This window comes from Trichechus manatus, unplaced genomic scaffold (genome assembly GCF_000243295.1).
Source record: "Trichechus manatus latirostris isolate Lorelei unplaced genomic scaffold, TriManLat1.0 scaffold00146, whole genome shotgun sequence".
Classification (NCBI taxonomy): Eukaryota; Metazoa; Chordata; class Mammalia; order Sirenia; family Trichechidae; genus Trichechus; species Trichechus manatus.
The window spans coordinates 7,178,888-7,201,460 of record NW_004444082.1 but is presented as its reverse complement, the minus strand read 5'-3'; the positions used below and the strand labels follow the sequence as shown (position 1 = coordinate 7,201,460).

The following is a 22,573-nucleotide window of genomic DNA, read 5'->3' as shown; positions in this document are numbered from 1 at the left end:
ACAAGTTTTTGTATGGACCTATGGTTTCATTTTTCTTGGGTATGTACACAGGGGTGGAATTGCTGGATGATATGGTAACTCTTTAAAATTTTGAGGAACTGCCAAACTGTTTTCCAAAGTGGCTACACCCTTTTACCTTCCCAACATTTGTTATTGTCTTCTTTATTATAGCCAATCCTAGTTGATGTGATGTGGTTTTACTTCATTTTGTGATGTTTTATTTTTCTCATCAGACCATAAAAGTGACAAATGGTGAGGGATTCTAATGCAGATGAACTTCACTTTAAATATTCCCATCCGAATTTAAAAACTTACCGTCCCCTAAAAAAAAAAAATGTAGTGAGTTTTTACTTTGCAAAAGGATAGGATTACTTGAACTTTATCACTGCCAGATTTGGATATATCCCCTCAGTGTGTCTTGCCGTTGATTGCTTCTGTGCAGCTCAGGAGTTAATAGGGAGCTTCTTTGGTGTGCTCACAATATGCTTCAGTTTATCTAGACTGTATTTGCAAACAACTTTTTAGCAGCATGTGTTATATAGAGGAGAGACATATCTGTGATGGGACTTACACGGCCAGGGTTGTCACCAGGATGACAGTGTATCTTTAGCAAATGTTGCCAGTATAAGGATTATCAGTGATGTTGGATTATAACTTTCTTATCTTTGAACTAAAATAAGTTTAGTTTTATGCTTAACAAGCAGCATTGCTCTGTGAAGTATCTTGCAATGTTATAGACTTTCAGATGAGTCAGTATGAAGCAGCAGTTTTTCCCGTCCCAGAGTTTTTCTTTTGATTCCTGCCAACTAAGTACACAATGCCAGAGTGAACGTATTGTCAGAGAATTGTATTTGGGCTGCGGTTGTAAATTGTATGTGATTTTGAAGTATTCTTATCTTCTGGATAATTGATGTCTTCTGGTTCTGTTGCTAGCATAGGGTAGCCCACGTTCTGGATACAAATTAGTGTTGTGTGTATGAACTCATAAATTACAGTTTCAGAACTGAGTTAAAATAACACTATCATCAATACCATGTATTAGGGGTATTGCTCCTCATTCTGTGCTAGTCGGTAACAACTTGTTGAAGGGAGAAACATTTAACCCACTTCATATTAGGAAATAAAGTTCTTCTTTTTAACCTTTATTTGATATAACCTTCATGCTTTTGTTTACATGTCATGTTTCAGCTGTATCGATACGCTACAACTCAAGCAGCAACCAGCAGAAATTCTCTTCTGACAGATGTCATTGCTGCTTATCAAAGATTCTGTTCCAGACCTCCAAAAGGTAAACACTGAGGTGTGACCTGAAGGTGCATACTTGTGTTTCAGGTGGCTCTTAGCTTCTGTCCCCTTTTGTAACCTGCTCCCCTACTTCATGCCATGACAAAAATGGGTCACCTTCAAGTATGATAACACATTTATAGCTAAGGAAATTGGCATGCAAATGAGCGTTGTTTTCTTTAACACCTCGGGCTTGTGAACTAGACTATTTAGACTGATTTATTCTTGCAATGTTATACTTTCTTTCTTTTTTAAATTATGTCACAGCTGCTTTTAAAACAGAGACATACACAGACACTGATGAATTTTAGTTTGAGAGTGTGTATTTTTTTCTTTTTCTGACAGGATTTGAAAAATACTTTCCTAATGGAAAAAATGGGAAAAATGCTAGTGAACCTAAAGAATTTATGGGAGAAAAAAAAGGTACCTTTTCAAAAGATTGTTTGAATTTCATGTTTTCCTTAATACATGGTATTGATGATAGTGTTATTTTAAGTCAGTTCTGGAACTGTAAGTTATGAGTACATATAAAATTCTAGATCCTATGTTTCATTACACCTTAATTTTCTGTTCATATTTTCCTGTCATTTTTCAAACTGAAGTAACTCAAGGTCACCTTAGAGATACTGACTGATCAAACTAAAGCGTATTTGATAGCTATTTGACACAAAATATAAACCATTGAGAAAAATCTGAGAAATGTAATACATGCAATTTATTTGACACGTGTTGTGATATAGTGCAGTGTTTTTCAGATTGTTCCTCAGAGCCTTAACTTAGGGCTTCAGAGAGGGTTTCTTAAGAGTTGGGTGGCTGTTGGGGGAGCTGTGTGGGGTGTACCAGGCCTCCTGCCCTCCATTTCACACATGGATAGCACTTAGCACAATGCCTGGCATATCTTAGCATTCAGTTGCCATCCTTTTTTTTTTTTTTTTTTTAGGGAAATGTAAGGAAAATTATAATGCATCCCTTGTTTTTTAATGAACTTGTGTGCAGAGGAGTGAAAGTAAGCCCAGAGGGCAAGGGAAGGGAAGCGCTAAGTGAGGACTGGCTATGGCCCATGATTCTAGGTTGGAACAATGGTGAAATAGGCAGCTTCTCAAGTTTTTTTCCAGAGGGATGGGAGATAGTCTTATAACCTTTGTTTGGGGTAGATGAATGATACAGGGTTCACGTTTCAAATACAACTGAACTAGTACCTGTTTGGTACCTTTTGCACGAATGCTACCTTATGGGATAAGTGGTATGGGATATTGTCAGACAGCTTTAAACAGGTTCTTACTGTGTTTCCCATTCCTGAGCCTTGTTTAGGGCAGGGTTGAGGCTTGGCCACATCGTGCCTGTCCAGCGCTGGACGGTATGTAAGGCAGAGGTGCAGAAGTTCCTTGCATGCATTACAGTGGTGAGGCGTGTCATGAAGCCAGGGTGTCTCAGAGCCTCTGAGGATGGTTGTCTGTGACTGACTGCCATCCTGCTGCATCTGAGGGCTTGCTTCATGGTAGCTGAAGGTAGATGATATGCGTTTGTGTTGCGAGGGTAGAAAAGTGGGAAAAGAAAGGAAGATGTTAGGAACGAATTTCAAATTCTTGCAAACTATATGTGGGTGTTTTTTACCTTAACTAATTATCAAAATTATATTTTTCCTACAGAAGAAACTATTAGCAGTGTTTACTTCCTGGGAATGGGAGAGGGGAGCAGGGACTTTTTAACTATAATTCGAGGCTAAGGAATTCGTTTGCCAGGGTTCAGATCCCAGCAGTGTCACTTAACACTGCAGTAAGTTACTCAGTGAGTTACTTAACCTCCCTAAGCTACAGTCTCTTCGTCTGTAAAATGGGTATAATAGTAGTAAACTTAGAGGGTTATTGGGTTATTGTGCAGATTTAATGAGATAATGTATGTGAAGCACTTGGAAGCCCTGCTTGAATGTTGTTTGTGTTAGTACCATGCTTTTTCATAGTATTTTATTTAGTAATTGATTAGTTGTCATACTGTACTTTGCAGTAAGTGTTTATTAAACTGTATTAATAAAAACATGTTTGAGAGATATAAAATCCTGCTATGCTTTTCTGTGCGTTCTTTGTGAACAGAGTCAAAGCCAGCCAATACACCGCATTCTTCTGGAGGAGGAATTGGTGGTGGTGGAAGACGAGGTGGCAAGAAAGACGATTCTCACTGGTGGTCCAGGTTCCAGAAGGTGGGATTCCAAACTGTGGGCTAATTTTGAGGTTATTGGGGGGCCACAGGAAAGATTGGAATAATATTGGGAGGGGTTTGTGTCTAACATCACAGATGAGATTCTGAAACTTGGTTCTTCATAGAAAATTTCTCTTTTGCTGCAGGGTGACTTTCCCTGGGATGACAAGGAGTTCAGGATGTATTTTCTTTGGACTGCTCTGTTCTGGGGTGGTGTCATGATTTACTATCTGTTCAAGAGCTCTGGGAGAGAAATTACTTGGAAGGACTTTGTCAATAACTACCTTTCCAAAGGAGTAGTAAGTATTTTATGCATTGGTGGCTAAAGTGGTTCAGGTGACATTCAGTAGATTAGATTAATAAAGGGAGAAATAGCAAGTTAGCCAAGTTCGTCCATTTTAAAGTTACTGTTTATCACGTTGGATTTTTTAAAATGCTGAAAAGTGCTGCAACCAAGAAACCTGTTTGTTTTGATCAAACAACCCACAGATTTACCAGTAAATCCTTTCTTTCACTTCCTATTAGGACATAGTTTTGGAAAACCTGGCTTCAGGCTATTATTCCTGGCCATCTTCCATCTACCATTGCCATTTTTCTCATTGCCTCAGCTGCCTCCTCTCGCTGCTGTAACCTGCCAGCCTCCTTAGCCGTCTTTGTGTTTTTACTGTTTTCAAACTCATGTAGCCTTGGAAATTGGGTTAATAAGAGTATTAGAGCTGTTTAAAGTAAGAGCAAATGGTTCTGAGTAAGGGTCTGAGTAAGGCCCATGGAGTAAGGCCCATGTTTGTCTCTTCATAAGCCGTTGCTACTTGTTGGGTCTTTATCCAGTGTGATACCGTATTTCATCATATTTAAGATGTTGTTATGCATTTTGATGAAAGATTCAATAGAAGAATTCTGATCAGTAGGGGGAAAATGCAGAACAGAATTTCAAATTTGCATGGACTCCAGACTTTATCTGAAACCATGGAGGGCGGATAAACCCCTGAAACTGTTACCCTGAGATAATCTTTGAACCTTAAACTGAAAATATCCCTTGAAGTCATCTTAAAACTGAACAGTAGTTTAGCTTAACTAGTAAAAAAGGTCTGTATTGAGCATTATGCAGTTTTAAGAACTATCTGTATGGAATAAAATTAACAATAGCAACTTGAAAGATAGGAACCTTAGAGGGCAGTGAGTTTATGTTAATGAGGGAAGAACAACTTAGAAAAAGAGGAGGGTGAGAGTGGTTGCACAACTCGAAGAATATAATCAGTGTCATTGAATTGTATGTGTAGAAATTGTTGAATTGTGTGTTCTGCTGTGTATATTCTCAACAACAGCAACAAAATAAAAAAGATGTTATTAGGCTGTTGATTGTAAACCACACATTATTTTATTTATTACTAAGAAAATTTTTAAAAACTGCCAATGAAACTGAGATGTGCCACTGATGATAAAATGTATCCTGATTTCTGAGATGTTAAAATGTGAAAAATATGCATCTCAGTATTGATGAAATATACTGAGAGTAAGAGAATTAGGACTAGGCATGCTGTGTAACCTTGGGTAAACTTAACCTGGTGAAACTTAACCTCTCAGTACTTTGATTTTTCATTAATGAAATGAATAGCATAAAGATAAGATATAAATACTTAGCGAGGCAGTATAAAGAACCCAAAATTGTTCTTAAAGGTCATACAATAAGGTGAAGATGGAAAAATGGAAATGGCCATGTTAAAAAAAAAATCATTGTGATAAAATATATATAAAAAAGTTGGCCATTTTAACCATTTTTAGGTGTACGGTTCAGTGACATTAATTACATTCACCATGTTGTGCTGCCATAACCACTGTCTGTTTCCGTTTTTCATCCCCCAAGCAAAAGCTCAGTACTGCTTCAGCAAAAACTCCCACTCCTCCTCACCCAGCACCGTTAGGTGCTGTGGAGTCGATTCTGGCTCATAGCAACCCCATAGGAACCACTAGTCTATGCATTTGCCTGTTCTAGAATTTTCATGTAAGTGGGATCATATGCTATGTGTCCTTTTGTGTCTGGCTCATTTCATTCAGCATAATGTTTTCAAGGTTCATCCATATCAGCATGTATCAGAACTTCATTTTTCTTTATGGCTGAATTATATTCCATTCTGTGTGTATACTACATTTTGTTTATCCGTTCATCTGTTGATAAAGACGCTTGGGTTTCAACCTTTTGGCCACTGTGAGTAGTGCTGCAGTGAACGTTGGTGCAGGAATGATCACATTTTTAAAGCAAGTGTTTATCTCCTGGAAGCTAGGATATTATGTGTATAATTCCCAGGCATGGTGGGGAAGCAGCTCTCTGAGAAGGAACGCCATCCTCAGTTCTTTCTGAGGGTGCTAATAGGCACTTCAGGAGAATCCTCTCTAGCTCCATTTCCTCCTGGCCCATGGGCTTCTTTGGAATCAGTTTACTGTTGCCTCAACCATTTTATGGGGGGCAGAGTACTTCTAGTCATGCCTTTCCAGACAAAACTAACTTTAAGAACAGTTACTCCCCTATTCCAACTCCTCCTGGAATTATTCTGGGTTTCCCTCACTTTCAATCCTTGATTCTTGCCTCCAGACTTATTGACAAAGCAGACTGAGTGACAGCAGCCACCTGGTGCAGAGGGAGAAGCATATACCAAAGGACTCTAGTTCCGGAATCAGTCACAGTCCTTGGGATGAGGCATTTCAGAGTGTATACCCCTCCTCCACCTTGAGACTAGAAGAACTAGATGGTGCCCAGCTACTCCTACTAAAAGTTCTGATCAGGAACATAATAGATGAATCCTGATAAAAAGGGAGAAAAATGTGAAACAGCACTTCAAATTCTTAAAGAATCCAGACTTACTGAACCTATTGAGTCTGGAGGAGTTCCCTAGACTATGGCCTTGAGTTGCTCTTCAAACCTTGGATTGAAACTATCCCCTGAAGTCACCTTCAAACTAACAGTTTAGCCCAAAGAGTAAAAATTGTCACCCTTGAGTATTGAGTTACTTTAAAAAAAACTTACATAAAACTAAAGGGGTCAACGGAGCCCTGGTGGCGCAGTGGTTAAAGTGCTTGGCTGCTAAACAAAAGGTCAGCGGTTTGAACCCACCAGCTGCTCCACGGGAGACGGATGTGGCAGTCTGCTTCCGTAAAGATTTACAGCCTTGGAAACTCTATAGGGCAGTTCTGCTCTGTCCTACAGGGTCACTGTGAGTTGGAATCGACTTGATGGCAGTGGGTTTTGGTTTAAAGGGTCAACAGCTATTTTAAAGCATGGATGAGTAGGTTGGGGGCAGGGAGATAAGTAAATGGGAGTGAAACAACTAGGACAGAAATAAGGAGATTGTTGAGACATTGTGAACAATGTAACCAATGTCACTGATTATTATGTATAGAAACTGGAATGGGAGTGGGTTTTGCTGTGTATAGTTTCACCCCCTCCCCCCCAAAAAAATTTTTTATATGGTTAGGAAGTTATAGAAAAATAACAAAACAAAACAAATTTAAACCATTTTATACCCCTGAAGTGGCAAAAATTAAACCATCTTATAATGCCAAGTGCAGGTGAGGATGTAGAGCAATAGGTGTGTTTTGCTGGTGAAAATTGATTAGTGCAGCACTTTGGAGAGCAGTTTGGCAATATCTAGTAAAATTGAAGGTATGAATACCTATAACCCAGCCTTAGTATATTGTCTACAGTTAGAGATCCTAGAGAAACTTCTGAAGATGTGCCCAAGAAGGTGTATTCAAGAACGTTCATAACAATTGTTTGTGTTAGTGAAAAATTCGAAACAACCTGATGCCTGTTAACAGGTGGATAGATAAAAACTGGGGGTATGTTCATAAAGTAGAATACCATGCAGAACTGGCGTGTCAGCACTAGGAACTTGATGTAGACAGTGGTGAGAGAAAGAAGACAGTAGTTAATGCATACAGAATGAGACCACTTTAATGATTAAGAACAGGCAGAAATGAATGTGTGTATTGTTTAGGGTTACCTGTGTGTGTAGTACAAGTGTCAGGATGTGCTTGGGGCCGTGGCGCCTCGTTCAGATGGGTCAGTTGTGGGAGAGGCAGCATTTGGTGGGGCACTTGGGCAGTTCTGGCAGCATCTTCAGTGGGCTTGATGTTAGTCTTATTCTTTCCTGTATGTCTGGAATATCATGTGCATTTTAAATGAGCTTAAAAGAGTATTTCAGGTATTTTCTGTAAATTTATATTTGTATATCTAACTTTTTAAATTTCTAGGTAGACAGACTGGAAGTCGTCAACAAGCGTTTTGTTCGAGTGACGTTTACACCAGGAAAAACTCCTGTGGATGGGGTAAATTATTTTATTGATCGATGTGAATTAGCTTTAAATTAACTTTCCGGGTTTAAAGCTGAAAAGACATGCCCTCACGTAGCGGTGGGTCTGTGCCGGAAGGGGCAGGGCAGCAGTGATAACGTTCAGTGACATAGGTGAGAATGTGACCGGTGAGGACGTGACCGGGTGAATGTGCTAGTAAGGCAAGGACTGAGTCGGGGTTTTTTTTGTTGTTGTTTTGGATAACATGTTTTGACCGTATATTTAGGAAACAGTAGGTAAAATCCCAGTTTTCAGTATTTCATTATTGTCTATGATTTTTCAAGACTGAGTGTTTTGGTTAGGAAAAAAATCTTAAAATCTCAATTGCTTCTTTATGTCTTGAGACAGCTTTTTTCAAATTAGATTAGGAGATTCTGATCATATCTCTCCCAATCCTTCTGTGATATATTAATTTCCATGTCTTTTCCTATTTTAAAAATAATTTGTATTTTCTGTCCAACCAGTTTAGACTCTACTTCCAGAGATTTCCTGATGGAGTTGAATGGGTTAAGGGGGTTATGGCTGAGAGGGGAAGGAAGGTGGACTAGAGAGCCTCCCAGGTGATTCCACCCTTCCCCGGCTCTGATCCCCATCTTTCTCTCTTTGTTCCTGGGTGTCCTGTAGTCTTGCCCTCCCGCAGGGCCAGATCTCTCTACCACACTGGATCCCTTCTCCCTTAGGATCCTTTTGTTTAACCATTTCCTCATTGTCCTACATGGATGGGCAACATTTGAGGACAAACCAGAACGATGGTAACCGTATCTCTCTTTTAGTAACATATCGGTAAATATAAGAATATCTGTAAAGTTGTATAGCTCGGGTATTTCAGTCACTTTTAGGAAAGTAATTTTAATTGTCTTGATGTTCCCCCATTCTCTTTACCTTACGATGAAATGTTTGTTAATAATCATGCTACTTTTTTTTTTCTTAGACTGTTAGTGCTGGGAATTAAATTGATAATCCCTTTTAAGAGGACACTTCGGCAGTGTGTATATCAGCAGTTTTGAAAGCATGCACACACCCAGTAACTTTGCTTCTAGGACTGTATCCTAGGGCAGTAACTGAGGGTGCATGTAAAGATTTCTGTACAGTGATGTTCTCAAACATTGTGTATGTAGCAAGAAATTAGAAATAAATAAATGTCCCACATTAGGAGCCTGGTTAACACTGAGGGAATCCTCACTGCCTCGCCTTAAGCATCTGTGCTGGAGCAGTGGTTCTCAGTAGGCAAGCCCAAGAGGGCAAGTTCAAATTCGAGGGGACCTTGTCTTCTAGTGGAAACCCTGGTGGTGCAGTGGTTAAGTGCTGTGGCTGCCAACCAAAAGGCCTGCAGTTAAGACCCACCAGCTGCTCCTTGGAAACCTGATGGGGCAGTTCCACTCTGTCCTGTAGGGTCTCTAGGAGTTGGAATAGACTTGCCGACAACAAGTTTGTTTGTTTTTTGGTATTATTATGTTAAAGATGTTTTAGTTTATCTGCAAGTGTCTCTTTAATGTTTTTTATCCATAGAAAGGTACACTATATACTAAGACAAACGTTTGACTAACTGACATTAGGGGGGAACCATACCTAACTGTTCCTACTTACATACAAGTTGGGCTTAAAGACAGATTTAGGAGTGGAACTTGTTGGTAACCCGGGGACTGCCCGTACTCCTTTAGGGCTTAGTGCTTGAATGAAGTAATGTAAGTGAGTTGTTGTTAGTTGCCTTCATGTCTGTTCTGACTTGGGGCGACCCCATGTGTGAAGAGTAGAACTGCTCCATGGGGTTTTCAAGGCTCTGACCTTTCAGAAGCAGATCACCAGGCCCTGACTTCAAGGCACCCCTGGGTGGGTTCAAACCACCAACCTTATGGTTTTGTAGTTGAGCGCTTAACCATTTGCGCCACCCAGAGATTCCTACGTAAGTCAGTGGTAGTTCTCAAACTCAGTGTGCGTAAGAATCACCTGGAGAGCCTGTGAAAACGCAGGTCGTGGGCCCACCCCCAAGACGGTGATTCAGTAGGTCTTGGCCCAAGAATCTGTATTTCTGACCAGCCCCTAGTTGGCACTGATGCTGCTGGTCAGAGGTCCACACTGATTTCCTGTGTAAGCAATGCATTTAGCATGTTGCCTAGTTGGGAGTGTTGTAGGGGAAAAACATCATAAAGTTGAGTAAAGCAAAAAGAAAGTTTTATTCGGCATATATTCAGAGAGGCAAAAGTGGGAAACGGGCAACCATGCTGCCAGAGCCATGTCTGCCTGAGTCCAAGGAAATATCACAGAACAGACAAAAGTGGGAAAACGGACAAGCGTGCTGCACAGCCATGTCTGCCCGAGTGCAAGGAATAGTTACAGAGACATCAGTATATATTGACATTACAAATGGGTAAAACCATTGAAAGTTTCACCTTTTCACAGATTGGCTAGAAATTGTGATCCTACGTTTTGACTTGTCTTTGTTAACAATCATTGGTACAGGTTTCAGTAACGACAGTCAGGAGGGTCTTCATTGGTCCAACAAATTTCCATTCACTAAATGCTAGTAGAAAAAGATAAGAGTAGAAAGTCTTTTGTGTTCTGTTTGATTGTCTTTATGTGAAAGTTTCCCTAAAAGATATTTTCCAAGAGTATCTTAGCTATTGTCTTTATACCTCAGGGCCCAGTTGATGTTCTTGTGAGTCCTTGTGAGCTCTTGTGAGCTCCAGCTGGGTCACATTCTCTATGCTCAAGGACAGGGAATAAATGATTCCAATATTATTTTCTACATCAGGAGTACGTGCTAAGTCAGGTAATGTTCAGGCCATTTGTGGTTAATTTGTCACGTACATGTTTCAGGACTTGTAACCACATAAACTTTGTAGCTTTGCCAGTGAACAACTTACCAAGTAAAACTTAACTATCCATCTTTCATCTGTGTATACGTGGAGAGAAGTACCAGAAGTGATGGTGGCCCCTCAGTAACACTGGTTGGTGGGAGGAATATGCGATGATACATTGCTCTCTTCTCTGTACTTTCCTGAATTTTCAAAGTTTTATATAATAAACTTACTGTTTTGATGAAAAAATTAATTATTTACAAAAATGATTGCAGGCTAAAGGAGGAACAGTCTTGCTAACACTTGCAAAATGCTTAAAACAGGGATTAGTGGGTAATAAAACTTTGGAAATGTTCGTTGTTGCATTAATAATAATAATTGACATAAGGCTAGTCCCCAAAACGTGAAGATAATGCATATCCCTGCTTTCCCACTTCTCCGTTTCGCTGACACCAGCCACTGATGGCACTTTCTCTCTGATCCTAGCCACCCGGAGTTAGGTCAGACCTTACAAGTTGAAAGAACTCTGTCCTTCAGATCTACAGCCAAACAGATGCCAGTTGCTGCTGGCTCACCCTGCCCCCATGGGTTTACAACTTGCTAGAACGACTCACAGCGCTCATGGAACGTGGTCTGTACTTACTTTAATGCAACCACAAAAGGATACACAGTTGTCCCCAGGGACGTACCCATCCAGGAAGCCTGAAGGATGCTCCGAGGTCCAGAGGTGCAGGGTGTTATGTCGCTGGGGACTCAACGCGTATGCATGGCTGATGCAGTGAATATGCGTGTTGATTGTGTAGTGCCCCCCTCCCTTCCTGAAGTTATTTGCCAGGTGGGGTCTTTGAGGCTTCCACTACATTTGCATTTGTTTAAGTGTTGCCTGGCTATTAGAAAACAAAGGCACCTTGATTGCTAGCAAATTCTAAGGGTTATTTTCCAGCACCAGAGACTAAAGGCTAAATCAAGTTCTTTGTTAATGTCTTCACAGCAGTCTAAGAGGGGCAGTGTGTGCAGTGGTTAGGGCCACTGGCTCTGGTGCCAGACTGCCTGGGGCCAGACCCCAGCCTCTGCTGGTTGTGTCCTGTGGGCATTAAGTCACCTTCATAGTTCTCTCGGAAACCCTGGTTGCATAGTGGTTAAGAGCTATGTCTGCTAACCATAAGGTTGGCAGTTCGAATCCACCAGGCGCCCCTTGGAAACTGTGGGGCGGATTTGGTATTTTTTCTTTTTATAGTTCTCTCATCTGTAAAATGGGGACATTAACAGTTGGGGCTATTCAGCCAACCAAAAAAAAAGCCAAACCTGTTGCTGCTGAGTGGATTCTGACTCATGGCGACCTACAGGACAGGGTAGAACTGCCCCATAGGGTTTCCAAGGAGCAGCTGGTGGATTCGAACTGCTGGCCTTTTGGTTAGCAGCCGTAGCTCTTAACCACTGAGCCACCAGGGCTCCAATATTCAACCAGTGAACACTAATACATTATGGAACTCTTCTTTAATGGTTGATGACATAACTATTGCTCCAGTTCCCACCCTAGGCCCCACAGGAATAAAAGCGTAATGCTTAGCTCAGTAGGGAGCTCCATTTCTGGTTGGATGCTGGTGGTGCCTTCCTGGAGTCCCTGGGTGGTACAAATGGTCAACTTGCTGGGCTGCTAACCAAAAGGTTGGAGGTTTGGGTCTGCCCAGAGGTGCTTTGGAAGAAAGGCCTGGCAGTCTACTTCTGAAAAATCAGCCACTGAAAACCCTATGGAGCACAGTTCTCTGACATGGGGGAGCAGTAAATCCGAATTGACTTGACCTGCAGCTTGTTTGGTACCTTCCTAATACTTCACGCTGAATGAGTTAAGTGTATAAAGGGCTTAGAACAATGCATGGCATTTAGCAGGTGCTCGAATTTTAGCCGTTATTACTGTATCACCTTAGTTTTTTGGTTTGGGAAAAGGCAGCCGAGAAATACCTGGGAAGTGGGGAGAAGAAAAGAAAATGTATTTATTTTAAAAAATAATTGTCTTTCCAAATAGAATTTTAGTTCTATTCGTTATGTTTATGATTTTACAGCTACTGAGGAATCTTGCTAAAGAAATACATATTTTCCAGGGATTGCCAAGTGTTCTCAGCGAATGAAAATTACTACATCAGTAAAACCAGTCTTTTGTTATTTTTTTTTAATGTCTGTATTTTTCAGTACATTTTCAGTATTTCTGAAATAGTCTTAAAAAGTCGAACTCTTTAGTGAATTGAACCTTTTGTGTTCCTCTCATTCTTAGAATATTTTGTTTTTGTTTTTATAGCAGTATGTCTGGTTTAATATTGGTAGTGTGGACACCTTTGAGCGGAATCTGGAAACTTTACAGCAAGAACTGGGCATAGAAGGGGAGAATCGGGTCCCTGTTGTCTACATTGCTGAAAGTGATGGGTAAGCGGTGGTTAAAACAATGTAACTGTTTTACAGACTCTTTACTGCCCCTATAAGGCCCACTGTGTGTCCCACGTCACCAGGTGGCAGAGTTACCAATTAAATTCTCAAACGTACGGTTCTCAGTTTGGTTAGGCGTTTTTGTTTGTTCGTAAAACCATCATTAACTTACTGAAGTCCCTGGGTGGCGCAGAGGGTTAAGCACTTGACTGCAAACCGGAATGGTTGGCAGTTGGAGCCCACCCAGAGGTGCTTCAGAAGAAAGGCCTGGCAGTGTTTCCAAAAAGTCATAGCCTTGAACACCCTATGGAATGTGGTTCTACTCTGCAAACATGGGGTCACCGTGAGTCAGAATCTACTCCCTGGAAATGGGTTTGTTTGTTTAGTTAACTTACTAGTTGTTGCACCTGACTGATTCATTTCCCATGCATTTATATTTATCTTGATTAACCAATGCTTTGGGGCATTAATATCTAATTTACTGTCCTTTAGTAAGATTTTTGCATAAAGAACCCCTTTGTATTAAAAAGTGGCATTCTTACCTTTTAACTATTATTTATGTTTGTATTTCTCTCTTTCCCAGGATTTTAACGTAATTCTTTTTCCTGTCTTGTCAGAGCTGCTTCTTTCTTTGGGGATTATTTGTCTTTAGTAAGGCCACTTAAAGGCCTGGGTGGATGTGCTGTTCCCAGCTTTCAAGAAGGACACATGTATTTTAAGAGTCAGTTGTCTTTGAGTTCATTTGAAAACCTATTGCCTTGGTGTGCTTATACATATAAACCCAGGTAGAACCCATGCAGTTACCCCATTTGCATTAAATGCAGAAAGTATACCTTACTATAGAGTTACCAGTTTGGAGTAAAATTAGAGATAACACTTAATTTTTCTGTTTATGTAAGAAGAGCAGAAAAACTGAAAGCTAGTCTGCTAATTGAGTTGATGGTGTTTCTCAGATTTAGGGAATTTCTCAACTCTTGGTTTGTGTGGACCTATGATCTACCTGCAGTATGTAAATCCAGATAGGGCTGTTGTGATTATTTCACATATAGCTATCCCCTGGCCCCAGAGACTGTAATGTAAGTTTTGAATTTTATAGGCTGGTACTGAAACATTGTAAAAACGTTTCATTGTACCATTCTTTAAACTTTTATTGTCAGTGTATGGTTTTGTTTTGTTCCCAGAATAAGCCAAAGGTAAATTTTTCATGATTCTTGCTGCTTGTTAATAGCAGCATTAAAAATTCTGTAATAGAGGAAAAATTAGAAAGCAAATCCTGCTTTTTGTTTTGTTTTTGACCTTAATCATGTATATAGTTGTGATTCAGATTTCGTAGGATAAGTTAAACTAAATTATATTTGTCCCCACACTTACGTTGAAAGAAGTTTTTTACACAAACGACCCAAAGGCAGAAGACAGCCTGGATTTGATCATTCCCGAGGCCTCTGCAGGCAGCACGGACGTGGTTGCCGCCCTCCCTGTGGTCTCTGTGGAGCCCGTACAGGAAGCAGAGAGTCGACCTTGCACGGTTCATCAATGTGTGTTTGTTTCTTAAGGGATGCTGCTCTTGAAGCAGATGCATTGTTAAATTAGTAAGGATTTAATTTTTGGAAGATAGTTTTCAGAGTAAGTCGATACATCCCTATAAGAGAATCCACACTAACACCAGGATTGTGTTAAAATTTGTGAGCGTTTGGAACATTTGTTTTACGCTCAGATAGAGTGACAGTCCATCAGCTTGTACATGGTGATTCTCGGGCTAGGAATAAAAACCAGTCACCAGCGTGTGTTGAGAACAGACTTTTCTTTTGTGATTCTACTTCAGTGGCGTAACACACTGAAATTCTCTTTGTGCTTCAGATAAAATCTTGGAATAGTCAGGGTTTTTTAAAATAGCAAATACATACAATTATATCCCAGGCAGTTTTATCATAAAGTATATCTTTCAAAACATTAAAAAAGCCAAAGATTAACAATTGTAAAAACAAATTAATGTTGTGTATTGTTCCCTTTAGTTCATTTCTTCTGAGCATGTTACCTACGGTCCTCATAATTGCCTTTTTACTGTACACCATAAGAAGAGGGCCTGCTGGTATTGGTCGAACAGGCCGGGGAATGGGTGGACTCTTCAGTGTTGGAGAAACCACTGCCAAGGTCTTAAAGGATGAGATAGATGTGAAATTCAAAGATGTGGCTGGCTGCGAGGAGGCCAAATTAGAGATAATGGAATTTGTGAATTTCTTGAAAAACCCAAAGCAGTATCAAGACCTAGGAGCAAAAATCCCAAAGGTAAGATGAACTTTCAGATTATTTTCAACTCATTAACCCAAGTCTTTTGAAGTATTTATTGATCTATGAAGTTATAATTTTCATTTGATTACTTATTACAAAATAACTTTTTTTTTGTTCTTCCTATATCTTAACCTACTAGCCTGCTTAACGCGAGTCTTTTTGGGTCAGTTTTTCAGTGTGAATGTGTCGTCTTGCAGGTGGTGTGTAGATTTCTGAAAACCCATTGCCCTCGAGTCGATTCTGACTCACAGCAACCCTATAGGACAGAGTAGAACTGCACCGTAGGGCTTCTTCCAAGGAGCAGCTGGTGGCTTCGCAGCTGCCAACCTTTTGGTTAGCAGCCGAATTCTTAACCACTGTGCCACCAGTGCTCCAGATTTCTGAAGAGACTTACGTTATTTCCTCTTGGGTGCCTTCCCTGATCCTCCTTACTCTCTAGTCTGATTTAGATGTCCCCCACCCCCAGTAGCTGTAGCACCTTGAGCATATCATGCACTGTTGTCTGTCATCCAGATACTTACTGCTTCGACAGGTGACTGTGGACTGTGACTGTTGACAGTACAGGGATGCGATGGAGAAAAGATCAGACAGAGCTAATTGTTGCCTTCCCTCCTTCCAGCAGACATACACGGGCTGCTGTGCTAGCCCTGGGCCATGCCTTCTTGCTCTTCACTCCCAGGGCTAGGCACAGAATAGGAACTTGATATTTGCTGAATGGTTCAGTTATTAAATGAATGAATGAGTTAAAAAGTGTTTAAGTCTTTTAAAGTTTACTTTAAAGGAATCCTTGTAAAGGGAATCATTTCCTTGATTTTTATATTTTGCCTATATGGATACAAAACTTTTTTATAATTTTGTAATTTGCTATTGCATTGTTAGTACCTGTTTACATCTTAAATAATTTTATATTGTTTGATCAAACACATTTTTTCTTTTTAACTAAGTTCATCATTGATTGTTAGATTTTTACTTCATTTGTGAAAATTTTAAAGGGAAGAAAATAAGCACACACCAAAAATCTTCAGAGTTTTATTACCAAGTCTGGAAAAGCATTTCGTGAACGTACTATCCACCTCCGCACACCCAGTTTTTATGGTAGTGTGTCTATTTATGAAAAAGAGAGGACCCTGCATATAGCTAGTCGCTTAATGGAAAATAAAGAAGTCACACGTTCATTCTTGCTAAAAATTATTCACCTGTGCGTGAAAATAGAGGTGGGAGATTGGTTTATTATTTGAATTTAAAAACCAATTTTACTTGAACAATGTCAGGGTTATGTAAATTGAGAGTGTGGTGTTTGTGTCTCCTTGAATTATTTAAGTACACCTCAGCTGGTTTACTGGCAGATTCCTAGCATAAGTCGCCTTTTATGTACTATTAGTCTAAAGATCGAAGAAGCAACACTAAAAATCTTAGAAGAGAAGTATTTAAGATTTCACATTCATACCTAATTTTTTAAAACCAAATGAGTTCTAATAGTTCTTTTCTTATTCTTTTGACTAATAATATAAAAATGTTCTACTCTAGTTCAAAAGTTTAAGAAATATCTAGTGCATATTAGTAAGCTTTATAGACAGATTTATACCTTGGAATTATTTGTGGACCTGCAGTTCACGCTTCTGAAATTCTAATTAAATGTAATTTCTCTCTTGTATATTTGAAGGGTGCCATTCTCACTGGTCCTCCAGGCACTGGAAAGACACTGCTAGCTAAAGCGACAGCTGGAGAAGCCAACGTCCCTTTCATCACAGTTAGTGGATCTGAGTTTTTGGAGATGTTTGTTGGTGTGGGTCCAGCTAGAGTAAGTCTTCTGTTCTGTCCTTATGGTGCAGTCCCCCCATCCCCCCCATGGCCCTGTCTTACCAGCCGCTGCTGTGAGCTCTTTCAGGGCCAGGCTGACATCAGGCTGTGATTTCTACCCACCTTCCCCCGACCCCTACCAGCACTGTAGTCTTTTGTACAATATAATTTTAATTCATATATTTCAACAGGTGGCTTTAATTTGAGGTGGTTGGTTTTTCTTTTCTTTTTTTGGTAACAACTTTATTATATAATTCACGTACAATACAATTCATCCATTTAAAGTGTAGGTTTAGTGGTTTTTAGTATATTCACAGATTTGTGCAACCATCACCACAGTCAATTTTAGAACATTTTCATCGCTCTAAAAGAAATCCTGTGTCCAGTAGCAGCCACTCTGTTACCCCAGCCTTAGGCAACCACCAGTAAACTCTTTTTCTATAGATTTGTCTGTTCTGGACAGCTCATATAAATTCAGTCATAGAATACATGGTTTCGTGCCTGGCTTCTTTCACTTAGCATAATGTTTTCATGTTGTAGCATGTATCAGTACTTCATTCCATTTATTGCCAAATAATATACCATTGTATGGCTATACCACGTTTTATTCATGCATTCATCTGTTGATGGGCATTTGGGTTTTTTCCACCTTTTGACTGTGATGAATAATGGATGCGTCTATGGACATTCTTGCACGAGTTTTTACAAGTTTTCGTTTTTCTTGGGTGTGTGTGTAGGAGTGGACTAGCGGGGTTATATGGTAGTTCTGTGCTTAACGTTTTGAGGAACTGCTAAACTCTTTTCTACAGCAGCTATGTTTTACATTCCTACCAGCAGTGTACGAGAGTTCTAATTTCTCGACATCCTCACCAACACTTCTTGTTTAATTATAGCCATCCTAGTGGGTGTGAAGTGGTACCTCATTGTGGTTTTGGGTTTGCATTTCCTTGATGACTAATTTCTTTGGAGAAATGTCTGTTCAGGTCCTTTGACCATTTTTAATTGGGTTATTTGTCCTTTTTTGTTGCGTTGTAAGAGTTTTTTGTATATTCTAGATATGACTCCCTTACCAGATATATGATTTGCAAATACTTTCTCCCACTTTCTTGATAGTGAAGCACAAAGTTTTAAATTTTGATGAAGTGCAGTTTATTTTTCCTTTTGTTGCTTGCGCTTTTGGTGTCATATCTAAGACTCTATTGCCAAATCTAAGGTCATGAAGATTTATCCCTATGTTATCTTCTGAAAGTTTTGTCTCTTATATTTAGGTCTATGAGTTATTGTAAGTTAATTTTTGTATGTGGTGTGAGGTAAGGTTACAACTTTGTTGTTTTTTTTTTTTTTAAATAATATTTTATTGTGTTTTCAGTGAAGGTTTACATAGCAGTTTACGTTCCCATTTCACAATTTGTACACAAATTATTCAGTGACATTGGTTACATTCTTCACAATGCGTGAACATTCTCATTATTTCTGTTCTGGTTGTTCCATTTCCATTAATCTAGTTTCCCTGCCCCTTTACATTCTCATCTTTTTAAAAGTAATTGTTGACTGTACAACTTCATTCTTTGCGTGTGGCTATTCAGTTGGCCTAACACCATCCGTTGAAGAGTCTGTTTTTTCCTTGTTGAATGGTCCTGACACTCTTAAAGAAAATCAGTGGACCGTAGATAGATATATGGGTTTATTTCTGGGTTCTGAGTTCTTTTTCATTCATCTATGCATGTCCTTATGCCTATATCATAGTGTCTTGATCACTGTTGGTTTGTAGTAAGTTTTGAATTCAGGAAGTGTGAGTATGGATTAATTTTTAAATAAATGCTTAGGTTTTTTTACTCTTGTGTATTTTACCCATATCTAAAATGTTGCTTTTTTAAAAAAGTGCCATTGAAATGCAAAGTGCTATCACAGTTACTTTTCCAGACATCAGGATGCAACTTACAGTCAGTAAGAAAGCATTATATCATAAATTGACAGCATTTTTTCTTTCTGGCAAGAATAGTAATGATGAGTCTTAAAATTGATGATTTCTTAGATTAGATGAAATATATTAGGTGAGTTCATATGGATTTTGCCAGGCAAGTAAGTGTTACGAATAAAAGGGAGCAGGGGGAGTCGAGTGTTTATAATGATGGGCTGTGGAATCTAATATGGGCAAGGAGGGAGCTGAAGACGGCAGAGGACTATGGATGGTGGGAGAGTGATGGGGCTAATGGAATGGAGAGCCGAGAAGTAGGTGAAGAACTGTTAGAAGTGAGACGCTTGAGTCTGTGGGATGCTGGTCAGCGAGGGGAGTGCCTGAGGCTGGTTGTTTGGAGGGGACCTTGGCAGTGGTGGCAGTGCCAGAGTAGAGCAGAGGATTGTGGAAGAGGTGGGTCAGGGAACTCAGAGAGCAAGAGCCCCATGGATGTGGAAATCACTAAGAAAACAGGGAGTGGAGGGTGGAGAGGAAGAGCCAGCACTCCACGAATAGGCCGCACTGGTGAGCGAGGCCTGCAGACAACTACCCTGAGGAGGGAGAAAGTGTCTGCCGGTGGCTGGGCCTTGGACTGTTGTTGTTGTTAGGTGCTGTGGAGTTGGTTCCGACTCATTGCAACCTGATGTACATACAACAGAACGAAACACTGCCCGGTCCTGTGCCATCCTCACAATTGTTGTGTATGCTTGAGCCCGTTGTTGCAGCCGCTGTGTCACTTCATCTTGTTGAGGGTCTTCCTCTGTTTAGTTGATCCTCTACTTGACCAAAGCATGATGTCCCTCTACAGAGACTGATCCCTCCTGATAACGTGTCCGAAGTGTGTGAGATACAGTCTAGCCATCCCTGCTTCTAAGGAGCATTCTGGTTGTACTTCTTCCAAGACAGATTTGTTTGTTCTTCTGGCAGTCCGTGGTGTATTCAATATTGTTTGCCAACACCATAATTCAAAGGCATCAGTTCTTCTTTGGTCTTCCTTATTCATTGTCCAGCTTTCTCATGTATATGAGGCGATTGAAAACACCATGGCTTGGGTCAGGCAGACCTTAGTCTTCAAGGTGACAACTTTGCTTTTGGTAAGAAGGACCTAGTGGTCTACTTCTGAAAAGAATCAGCCAGCAAAAACCTTATGAACAGCAGGGTCCTCAGGAGCAGGCTGTTTATCTCCCAGCCTAGTTATTTAGCAGTAGTGACAGTGTAAGGAAGGCCCCAACCTCAGCTGTTCTTGAGGAGGTGGATTTAAAGTCCTTCTACTTGAGAAGGTTGCAGGGGCAGGCAAGTGTCATTTCCAGCAGGAAGGTAAAGGAAATACTCTGAGACAAGCTTGAGGGAGTAGGGAGCCTGTTGATCAGCCATCTGGAGTGCAGAGGTGGAGGTGTAGAGGGATGTGGGTTATAGTAGGGGTGTGTTCAGAGCAGTGTAGGAATCCCGAATCCAGAAATCCCGGCTGTAGGGGTGGCGGGGGAGACTTGGACTTCTGGTGACCGAGGTGAGGAGGGCTGTGAGGCCTTCTGGAGCTGGCCCCCAGCCTCTAGAAGGGAGCAGGTGAAGAAGTTGAGACCCTGAACGCTTAGCTGATGAAGAGGTGTGGAATGGATACATCTTAAAGTCCATCTGAGTCAGTCCTGAGAGGGAGGGGTTAGCAGGTCAGTATGTGGATGCAAAGGCCTGGGCACCTGCTCCGGGTTGCTCTCTGGGGTGAGTGATGAGCCTTCTGTGGAACCAGTTACCAGCTGGGTGGGTTGGTTTTATGTGTAAGTATTGCATAAATCTGTTAGTGGGTCTCTGTTTGTTAATAACTGCTTAGGCATAAAATGTGAACCCCAGAGTAATTTGAACTTTTAAATTCAATATAAAGTCGACAGCTCTATTATGTTGTTTTTTTGTAGGGCAAAAATATATAGTATTAATTTTTTGATGTTATCAAAATGGTGTATATTATATATACAGTAGTTTATGGGATTATAGAAATAACGTTTGCTCATCTTCAATTAATTACCCACCAAGTTACTAATCATTTGCTACTTTGCACTCATTATTACACTCTTTTCTCGCTCTTTTCAATATGTACTGAACAGTGTGTACCACAGAAAGAATTCCTTCATCTGGGATAGGAAACCTGACAGCTTATTTCTTATTAGGAGGATGAATGATGCTCAACTAGTCAAGCATGACTCCGGTGTTTTTACTTTTGTTAAGGTCCGAGACTTATTTGCCCTTGCTCGGAAGAATGCCCCCTGTATTCTTTTCATTGATGAGATAGACGCCGTGGGAAGGAAGCGAGGAAGAGGCAACTTTGGAGGGCAGAGTGAGCAGGAGAACACACTCAACCAGCTGCTTGTGGAAATGGATGGTGAATATTCAAGCCTTTTACATTTTAAATGACATTTTCTAATTGTTTTAATGTCTCTAAAATGTCAGTCCTTATGCTGATGGTGAGCACAAAAAAAGTGTTCTCTTTTTCAAGGCTCTGCTGTACCAGTACAGATGAGAGCAAAGTGTTTGCCTGACAGCCTGCCCTGACTTAACTAGTGTTGGTGTTAAGATGGTATTTGTACCTGGTGTTGAATAAGAGAAGAATTGGTGAAATGATCCACAGGAGAATTTTAGTCTCGTTCTCAAAATCATTTATGATTTTGAAGCAACAGGAGAATCCATGTGTAATCAAGTGTGAATGTGGCCGATGTAGAAAGAAAGCAATCTGTCCATTTCAGTCAGGTGTTTTCTGTTGTTTAGTAAAGTCAGTTCTCAGGCTGAGCCACATCTTCCTTGTCGCAGTGCATGTGGATGCGTGGCTCTGTGTGCAGGAGTGTTGACTGCTTTAGGTTGCTAAGCCAGCTGTAGGACCCAAGGTGAGAAGCCCCCGTGGGCTGTGATGGACAGTCCACACTTAGAGCCGTCTGTTCCATTTGGAGCCCGCATTTGAGGGGAGTCAGCAGACGAGCATTTCCATTGGAGGGCGTCCTGAGGGGTAGGGTCTAGAGCTAGGACATTGATGTTTGAGAAGTGGCTCATAAAACTATACCTCTTGAATCTGGAAAAGAGATTACCTAGATGGAGGTCGATGCATATCTCCAAATATGTAATGGGTTGTCCTGTGGCCCAGGGAGTTTGTTTAGACACAGCATTTGCAAATTGAATATTATTGATTTTTTTTTATTTGTTTAATTTTTAATTTCTTTTTTGTTATTGTACTTTAGATGAAGGTTTTCAAAACAAATAGTTTCTCATTAAACAGTTAGTACACATGTTGTTTTGTGACAATGGTTAAAAATCCCACGACATGTCAACAGCTTTCATGTCCCCTCCTGCCTTCTAGTTCCTTTTTTTTCTTTTTTTTATATTTTATTGTACTTCAGGTGAAGGCTTACAGAACAAATAGTTTCTCATGAAACAGTAGTACACGTTGTTTTATGACATTGGTTAACAACCCCACAACATATTAACCCTCTAGCTTCTCAAC

The 22,573-nt window shown here is 40.3% G+C and overlaps 1 protein-coding gene across 1 annotated transcript in view; it reads left to right on the top strand.

Annotated features, from left to right (window-relative positions):
- The window catches only part of AFG3L2 (AFG3 like matrix AAA peptidase subunit 2), a 44,044-nt gene that overhangs the window by 4,466 nt on the left and 17,005 nt on the right, over positions 1 to 22,573 (top strand). The window contains exons 2-10 of the mRNA XM_004385811.2: positions 1,189 to 1,288; positions 1,630 to 1,707; positions 3,375 to 3,481; positions 3,627 to 3,779; positions 7,729 to 7,803; positions 12,922 to 13,046; positions 15,059 to 15,332; positions 16,999 to 17,136; positions 21,310 to 21,463. Of these exons, the coding sequence (XP_004385868.1) occupies positions 1,189 to 1,288; positions 1,630 to 1,707; positions 3,375 to 3,481; positions 3,627 to 3,779; positions 7,729 to 7,803; positions 12,922 to 13,046; positions 15,059 to 15,332; positions 16,999 to 17,136; positions 21,310 to 21,463 (1,204 nt within the window). The remainder of the gene's footprint in view (positions 1 to 1,188; positions 1,289 to 1,629; positions 1,708 to 3,374; positions 3,482 to 3,626; positions 3,780 to 7,728; positions 7,804 to 12,921; positions 13,047 to 15,058; positions 15,333 to 16,998; positions 17,137 to 21,309; positions 21,464 to 22,573) is intronic.